This window comes from Pteropus vampyrus, unplaced genomic scaffold, assembly GCF_000151845.1.
Source record: "Pteropus vampyrus isolate Shadow unplaced genomic scaffold, Pvam_2.0 Scaffold271, whole genome shotgun sequence".
In the NCBI taxonomy this organism is placed as follows: Eukaryota; Metazoa; Chordata; class Mammalia; order Chiroptera; family Pteropodidae; genus Pteropus; species Pteropus vampyrus.
In genome coordinates this window covers 641,649-650,504 of record NW_011889052.1, presented here as the reverse complement: position 1 = coordinate 650,504, position 8,856 = coordinate 641,649, and the positions used below count along the sequence as shown (strand labels likewise).

General features: G+C 53.7%; 1 protein-coding gene across 1 annotated transcript in view; it reads left to right on the top strand.

Annotated features, from left to right (window-relative positions):
- Positions 1–8: 8 nt before the first annotated feature.
- Positions 9–8,856, top strand: part of CSPG5 (chondroitin sulfate proteoglycan 5) — a 12,220-nt gene continuing 3,372 nt past the window's right edge. Inside the window, exons 1-3 of the mRNA XM_011375336.1 lie at positions 9–1,151; positions 3,892–4,080; positions 5,900–5,975. Of these exons, the coding sequence (XP_011373638.1) occupies positions 373–1,151; positions 3,892–4,080; positions 5,900–5,975 (1,044 nt within the window). The 5' untranslated portion in view covers positions 9–372. The remainder of the gene's footprint in view (positions 1,152–3,891; positions 4,081–5,899; positions 5,976–8,856) is intronic.

Below are 8,856 nucleotides of genomic sequence, written 5' to 3'. Positions count from 1 at the left end.
GACCCTGACGCCCCGCCCCTCTTGCTCCCGCCCGCAGCGCGTGAGGCGGGCAGCGCCGTCGAGGCTGACGAGCGCGTGAAGAGCGCCTCGGCGTGGGAGCCGCGTTCCAACGACACGCGGGAGAAGGCGGGCCCACCAGCCGCTGGGGGAGGTGAGACCTCGTGGACCGCGCCCGACGGCGAGCAGGCGGTGCTGGGCCGTGGGGCTGGGCCAGAAGACGTGCTGGAGGCGTCGGCAGCGGTAACGGGCACTGCCTGGCTGGATGCTGACAGCCCGGGCCTGGGCGGAGTGACTGTAGAGGCCGGCAGCGGAGACACCCAGGCCCTTCCAGCCACTCTCTCTGCTCCTGCGGAGGCTCTCGAGCGGTCATCAATGCCCCGCACCATCCCTGACGCTACAGAGGCCAGTGGACCACCCTCCCCCACCCCTGGCCACAAGCTGAACCCAGTCTCAGAACTCCCCAAGGAAAATCCCTTGGAGGTTTGGCTGAACCTGGGAGGCAGCACACCTGACCCTCATGAGCCAGAGCCCACGTACCCCTTTCAAGGCACACTGGAGCCCCAGCCGGCGTCAGATATCATTGACATCGACTACTTCGAAGGATTGGATGGTGAGGGCCGTGGCGCTGACCTAGGGAGCTTCCCGGAGTCTCCAGGAACTTCAGAGCACCACCCTGATAGTGAAGGGGAGACCCCTTCCTGGAGCCTGCTTGACTTATACGATGACTTCACCCCCTTTGACGAATCTGACTTCTACCCCACCACCTCCTTCTACGACGACTTAGACGAAGAGGAGGAAGAAGAGGAGGATGACAGAGATGCGGCTGGAGGTGGAGACCTGGAAGATGAAAACGACCTTCTAGTGCCCACTGAGAAGCCTGGTCTGGGGGCTGGGACAGGCCAGCCCACCAGTCGGTGGTATGCTGTCCCTCCACAGCATACTCTGGGGATGGTCCCCGGCAGCAGCATTGCCCTCAGGCCTGGCCCAGGAGAGCCAGGCAGGGACCTGGCCCCAAGTGAGAATGGCACTGAGTGCCGCAGTGGCTTTGTGCGGCATAATGGCTCTTGCCGGTCAGTGTGCGACCTCTTCCCAAGTTACTGTCACAATGGCGGCCAGTGCTACCTGGTGGAGAACATAGGGGCCTTCTGCAGGTAAGAGTGTGGCACACAGGTGCACAGGGACTTGTAAAAGAACTCCTGACAAGTGTGAGGCAGACTTGGCAAAGTGGGGGTATGACAGGCACAACTTCCAAGAGGTTGTGCATCCGTGGGATTCCCAGGTCAGCAGATGCTCGCCTGGGCATCTCGTACAGAATTCCTTGTTCACTGCCCTGCCTGTGATCTCGTCACTAGGAGACGTTCCTCAGAAATAAGATGCTGTGTTCCTCTAAGTGTTGTGCCTTTTACCCAACCACTAAACTATAAAGGCAAAATAAGGGTTTAGGAAACAGGTCTTTGCTGGCTTGAGGGGTTTTCATTGGGGAGTTCTGTCTACACTGGCAGAAAGAGTAGGCCCATAAACTTGCTTGGCGGGAAAGATTGCTGCCGAGCACTCCCTGTGGGCCACGCGTGTGGTAGGAGGAGGGCCCGTTTTCCTGCGGGCGTGAGTGGGGGGCGGGCATGTCAAGTTAGAGCGAGGGCCTCCTCTGTGGGAGCAGACCCAGAGAGCAGCCCCTCAGGCCATGTCGAGTGCAGAGTCTTTCTTGGCATAGCAGACATGGTGGGGTGTTTTACTTTTGGGTTGTGCCATTTTCCCTTCCACCTTGATTTTTGTTTTCCTTGGAATACCCAGTCCAGGATGTTTGAAAGACTCAGAGAGTTCAGTGTCCCTAATGACATTGTCTGCAGCCTCCATCCCATGCCTCATCAGTAATTACCCTGTATACCTGTCCTCACGGCAAGGTCATTAACCTGCTGGAGAGCCCACTGGCTTATTCTGGAAGAATCGCAAGTCAGGGGCGGTCTGGGTGGTTTGCTTGTCCCCATCCTTACAGGCCCTGGAAGTGGAGTAGCACCCTCAGATTGCTCTGGGACGTGTTTCCTTTGGTCCTAGGAGGGGCATTTCTGTAATCTGGGTGTCTTTTTTGAGTGTCACTCCCAATGTGTCTTTTCCTTGGCCTTTCTGGAGGTGTGTGAAGAATTCAAATTCTGAAGCTCTTGATGTTCCGATAAAAAATAACATAGAAAGCGTGAATGTTGTGCCTTTGTCATCAAAGCTTGAGTTCCAGTCCCTTCCTGTGAAGTCGTTTCCTGTAAATGATCCTGACATTAGAGTCACTCATATAGGATGTGTCCACACAGTTCTGATTGGAGTTCTTGAGCCATTGCCAAAAGGAGGCATGTAATCAAGAAATTATGGCAGTAAGACCTTGCTGGTTGGTTAAAGACTACCAGAAATATGGATAGTCTGTGCTTTTGCTCCTTGGACTTTAGTTGGGGGGCACTGTAGTGCTGAATTTAGCATGGAAGCTGTGGAATCTCTGTGCAAAACCATCTCTGTCATTCCACTGGAGGTCTGAGTTTTCACCTTCAAAGTAAGCTCCCCATCAGAGTATGAAATTTGGAGCCCTTGATGCTCCTGGAAAGCTCCCCAGACCTGCTGGCGCTCTCAGGGGGTTACCGAGTGGAAGAATAAGCCTGTTCTCACTGAGCCGCATGCCTGTGCGACCATGGATCCACCGTGGATCCTGCCTCAGCAGGGCTTCTGCACAGGTCCACCCCAGGTCCCCTTGCTCAGCATCCTTCCCAGGACCACACGTGGGCCTCCTTACCAGAGATCCCTCCAGCTGTGTACACCCAGGCCGGCTCTGGCTCGGAAACTGCTTTGCATTCCACTCACAGGAGACTGCTGAGCCCTTAGTTGCAGACTGCAGTGTGCCTTTGTCTCTGTCACCCTGACCCACTGCAGAGAAACGATCAGAGCTATGGCAGAACTTCTCGGGAATAGTGGGTTAGAGGGATCGGCCCTCCCCGCCATCCTCATGCAGATAGCCTCCCCATGACTGCAGAGGGTCATTTGGAAAAGAAAGAATTCCCTGTTAGCCATGTCTCCCCACCCCGTTCTGGGTGTGGAGTAGCCAATTCTCCTTTCTCTTGTCTGTTATTCACCCTGAGGTTCATGTCCTCCCTCCTTTGCCTGCCTCTGTATCCTTCCACATCTTTCTTCTTTGAAGCAGCCTGGTTCCCATGGAAACAGCAATGTCATTGGAAGAGTTGGAGCCTGGGAATGTCCCCAAGGGCAGGAGAAAGTCACTCAACAAAAGGACTAAAACCCACCCGGAGGGTTGATTCTCACTAGGCTTTCATGACAGTTCTCATGGTGATAGGACAGGAAGCTATAGGGGCAGAACTTTGGAGGCTGCAGAGGTAGGAGTGGAATATACATCCATCTTTGTGCTTGTCCTTGCCTGTCACTCCCCTCTTTTTCAGTGTCTGGTTAGCCACGCGCACTAGATGGGTCTGCCGAGCAACAAGATAGGTTTCCGTGGTAGGGTGGATCCTCCTGTTCATCTTTCTTTCATCCAGAGCCCCAGGTTGGCGGCTGAGAGAATCCCGTGATTGTTCTCATTGAAGCTGTGAGGTGAAAAACCAGGGTTCCCTTCCTCCTCCATCATTTCACAGCCACACGAGTGACCAGTTCTCTCCGTTTCTCAGCTCCCATGACGTACTTTTATGTCATGAATCTCAGAGCTGCCTGGCTCACTGCATAGGGGGTTTGTAAAGACAGGGCAAGAAGATCAGCTGTAAGGCCTGCACAGGGTGGAGGCATCACAGCCCCTCCAGACGGTCCTGGGAACAGGATTGGAGCGAAGTACTGGAGTCGGGGACCGGGCCGTGGCTGTGGCCAGGGCGGCCTGCCTGTCGCCGCGGTCTCACGCTGTCGCTGCTGCAGGTGCAACACGCAGGACTACATGTGGCACAAGGGGATGCGCTGCGAGTCCATCATCACCGACTTCCAGGTGATGTGCGTGGCCGTCGGCTCCGCCGCCCTCGTGCTGCTCCTGCTCTTCATGATGACCGTGTTCTTCGCCAAGAAGCTCTACCTGCTCAAGACGGAGAACAGCAAGCTGCGTAGGACCAAGTGAGTCTGCGTCAGCCAGCCCACCCCCAGCCCTGCGGCAGCACCCCTCCATCCCAGGTTGTGTTTTTCACACCAAAGAGTCACGCGAGGGTATCCATTCCTGCACAGAACGTGCTGGACCTGCAGCAGAGGCTAAGCCCCTGTGGCATGCCGCAGCTATCTGGCACCATTTCCCCACAGCCACACCCAGGCTGGAGGGTGCTTAAAGAAAAAGCATCCAGCATATATATGTAGCAACTCCCAGCTCCAATCCCCAAGTAAGTCCCTGTGCTTGGTCCCCCGCCCCCGCCTGACTATACCTGCGTCATCCTGGGTCTTTGACAGCCAGGGGCCAGTATGAGGATTCCACTCACAAATCAGCACGAAGTAACCCCAGCTCCCTCAAATCTCGAGGGAGCTCAATACCAGCTCCTCCCCAGCGAGCGCTGAGGAGAAGGGTTAGCACTGCTCTGCTGCATTGCTTTTCAAAGCTTGTCAACCCTGGGTTCACACAGAATGCAAGGAGCTTAAGGAAATCCTGTTTACCTCTCCTTAATGGAATTTGGGGGGTGAAGGGTGCTCGGTCTGACTTCCTCCGCTGTGGATTTTAAGGGCCACATGGGGATAGAGAGTCTCATTTCAGCTCTGCTCTTAGCAGAGGAGCAACTGCTGCCTGGGTGTGAAAATCAACATGCATTTACTCTTTAAGTCCATGCGTTGAATGCTCAATCGTGACCTTACACACTGTGAGAGAATCACTCTTCTCATTAAGTAGAGAACCTTCGGAAGTGTCACAAGAGTCACAAAAGGCAGAGATTGGAGTTCAGCTTCCTTGGGGCCCAAAAGAGAATTTACGCAGAACTGCACCCACCACCCTTTCAACTTGTCACCTTATGAATCCCCTCCCCCTGACCTGAGACTCCCTTCAGAGAATGTGACCGAGGGCCTTTCCCTGGGTCCTGGGAAAAGGACAAAACGCCAGCTGTTGCTCCTTTGCTGGGTAAACTCATGCAACGCACGGATGCCTGCAGCTCTGCAGCCTTTCAGCTAACCGTCATGGGGCTAAGGGGGCCTCTCCATTGTGCCTGTGCATTGAGGCAGGGCCGTATCTGTGCACGTGATCACAAGCCAGGACCCTTGGCTCCTCATGGCTACACCAAGGGGGTGTGTGGCAAAAGAGAGGGGAGAGGAGATGGGACCACCTATCAGGACAGCAGCTGATGAGGATGAAGAGAAAAAGGAGCAACTAACTGCCCGGGGAGAGGAGAAGCAGGAGCTGTGGCGAGGGACGGGGCCTTCCTGTGCGTTTTGCGCAGAGGACGGCTCGCGAACCCCTTCAGCTCAAATGCTGCCTCCCCGTTTCCCTCTGCAAACCTCTTTCCCAAGCCCGGTTTTGGCTCCGATCATGTTGCATGTGCTCCATGCACTACAGATACTACAGTAGTTTATTTAGTCTAAGATGCACATTTTTTTTTTCACATATTAACATCTCTGAAATTGGATTGTGTCTTACAATCGCTGGCATCTGATAATCGCTGTTGGCCAGATGGCATTCATGATGTGGTTGTAATTGCCTGGCGTGGTCATAGCTGTTCATATCGTTGTCAGTTCTTTATGAGTCTAAATGAGCTACTTCAAGTATATAACAAAAACTCTAGGTGATAGGGAAGTACTGGATCGTGATTTAAATGGTAGTTTTTTCTTAGTGATATGTCATATAATGGTGCATCTTATCACAGTTCACGGCATTTGATGAAATAGAATATTTGACCCACGAAGCTTTCGTCAGAGTTGGCCATGATCATTTCACTTACGTTTTTCCCTTTTCTCTCCCACCCAGCAAATTCCGGACCCCATCTGAGCTCCACAACGATAACTTCTCCCTCTCCACCATCGCCGAGGGCTCTCACCTAAATGTAAGGAAACTTTGAGACACTTCCGTACCCCCACCCACCCATGCCCGTGCCTTGGCTCACGATGATGACGTCATCTGTCAGGTCACTCGTGTGTTCTCCACGCCTCCCCTGTGCATGGCGAAGCCCCCGGCCGTGCCGTTGGTCCGTTTTGGAGTGTGGAGCCACTCCTCGGAGCCCTGGAGATCAGCTCGGGGCAGCCGGTCAGGGCGGCGAAGGTAGAAATCAGGGCTTGATGGCGTAGGTTGTACAGAAAGGTTTTTTTTAGGATGAGTCGAGATATTTAGCTTCATCTAGATTTTTGCAGTCTGATTTTTATCTTTCTACTTTCTATGTGAAGGAGAAAGACTGCTTTTATGGCTGTGGAATTTCCTGGCAGCCATCGAAGTAAGAGGTGGTCGTTCTTTGGGAATGAGTGGAAAAACCTCTGGGATGGCTGGAAAAACAGTGTCCCTGACATTGTCAGAGGCTCCGAAAAACTAACAGGCTTATGTCCACTGATTATGGCTGAGGAGAGCACAGAACACTGAGGGAACCATAAGTCTGGGGGTAAATTCTATTCTTAGGAGGATGGGCTCATAAATATCACTTGAAACCCAATAAAAGGTCCCAACAGACCATTTTCTTAAGGCCCTGGCCTAGTGCGTTGTCTGGACCAGACTAACCAGTAAGATACTGGGTATCGTCAGAGGAATTTCAGAAACAAAGCAGAAACCATCCAAGCCCCAAATCGTGTCACATCCAAACCCAAGAATTCTGCATGTAGCGCAGGCTCCGTACCCCAAGGTAAATGCATCGTTACACACGTAAACTGAGACTGTGCAGGGGGAAACAGTGCAGTGTAAGAGGAAATTCGAAGACGTTCTTTGCCATAATGGACCATAGAGTATCAGAGCTCACGGGAGCCATAACGGTGTAGGCCAGCACCATCCAGTTTCTGGGCGGTAGAATGTTCTGTAGCTGCATTGTGCCTACAGCAGCCAGGAGCTACCTGTAGGTGCTGCCGTATCAGACGGCACAGATCAAGACCATTGTCTCCTTTTTATAGGTGGGGGAAGAGTAGCCCCCGAAGGGGAGAGAGAGAATAAAGGTAAATGAGACCTTGGTCCCCAAACTCAGAAAAGGAAAAACTCAGCCTAGTAGAGGGATGAGCAAAGGGGTTAATTTAAATAAGAGATGAAAGAGGTTAAGTCAAGATAGTTTTTTAAAGTCTCCCATATAAAAGGTAGAGAAAGAACAGATATTATTTTACTTGGTATGCACCAAAATAGTAATAAGTTCAAGATGGGCACACTAACCCAGGAAACAAGATGTCCTATGAACTCTGAGGCTCATCACCACAAGACACAAGTGGCGTGAGGGCAGGCAGGGTCTCGCCCATGTCGGGACACTGTCCCTGCCTTTCCCAGCCCCTGTCAGTGACACTTGGTCGTCGTTTACGGAACATTAGTGAGTGGCCGACTGCAGGGTCTCAGTTCCACCGTCTGATCTGCCATCCCGTCTGTGTGGGGCTGCAGGTCTGACTCGTGTGGTGGCTCCTGCAGTCAGGGTCCTCACTGTCCATGGAGGATGGGGGCCCTGGGGAGAGTTTCCGGCTTGTGCATTTCCTGTACCCCAGGAACGGACGCCTTTCCTCTTCGCGAGGAGGGGGGGGAGGACGTAGCTTCTCTGGGAGGCCTTGGGCGCGTGGGCCAGTGCAAGTATTTCCACTTCTTGGCTGACCCAGCTTAGTGGAAAGCAGGGCATCCGTCCGTGAAGGCCACCACTGACCGCGAGTTCAGACTATGGCAAGCAGAAAACAGAGTGGAACAAGGGTGGCCAGCCGCGAGGCACCGTGCCTGAGAAGGGCCGTGAGTGGTCTGGGCAGCACTCAGGGCATCATGCAGGGCAGTGCAAGATGAGGCTCTGGTGGCCTCTGGCTCCTCTTGATCTTGAGGGTCATTTCCACCTGGCATCCTTCCCTTGGCTTGTGCCCCAGGGGACATTCTGTCCCCTCTGCCCAAGCTCTGAGCGTGTGAGGGGATGACTTTCCTGTCCGGCAGGGAATGTACTAGCAGATTTTCTACCTTCATTCCTAATTCTCTCCACCTAGCCCAAGTCAGACACGATCACGTTCAAGGTCTGTGGGCACTGACGGTTAAGACAGTTGCCACTTTATCATGAAGTGAAGCCCTGTTCATTGCTTCAGGCACCACACTGATTGCTTGAAAGTGAGGCTGGCAGCCGGATGAAGGTGAGAAAGCCTCCAGGTTAGCCGGGAGGTGGACCGAGGGGCACCCAAATCAAACCTGCCCATGTAGTCTCTCCCCATCCCTTCCCCTCAAATTTCCTTTTTGGTATTGCTGTCTCCTAAAATTTTGGAGAGTTCTATTTATCTTAATAGAGGGGTGATTTCTTTCACATAAGTAAAGTAGACTGAGTGGGTCATTTTCCTGCCCAGTCCCAGTCATCTCTGAAAAGCTTTCCAACCAGAAACGAGCTGCTTTGGGCCTGCGGTGGGGGAAGGCTCAGTCGCGGGGATCTGCTGTGTCCACGGCACTTCCCTTGCCCCTGCTGCTGGCCGGTGCCCTCCCGGGCTGCCAGGCGGCCCTGCAGCTGGGGAGCCGGTGGCCGCGTGAGTGGGAGCCCTTTGTGTAGCTGAGCTGCCAGCCCCGGAAGCATCCGGGGGAAAAGGGGTCCCAGGGGGGATGGCGAGTGTGTAGGAAGCTAGACACTGTCCAGGTGCACAGCGTGAATGAAGTCACCTGAAGTCCTCGGGCAAACTGCTGGGTCTCACAGCTGTCTGCGGAACGTCGTGGCTATGACTCGGTCCTCCTAGACTTGACAGACCTTCCGAGATTTCAGTTTGCTGCTGGGACTTGTCCATGGCGTCCCTTAGAGCAAC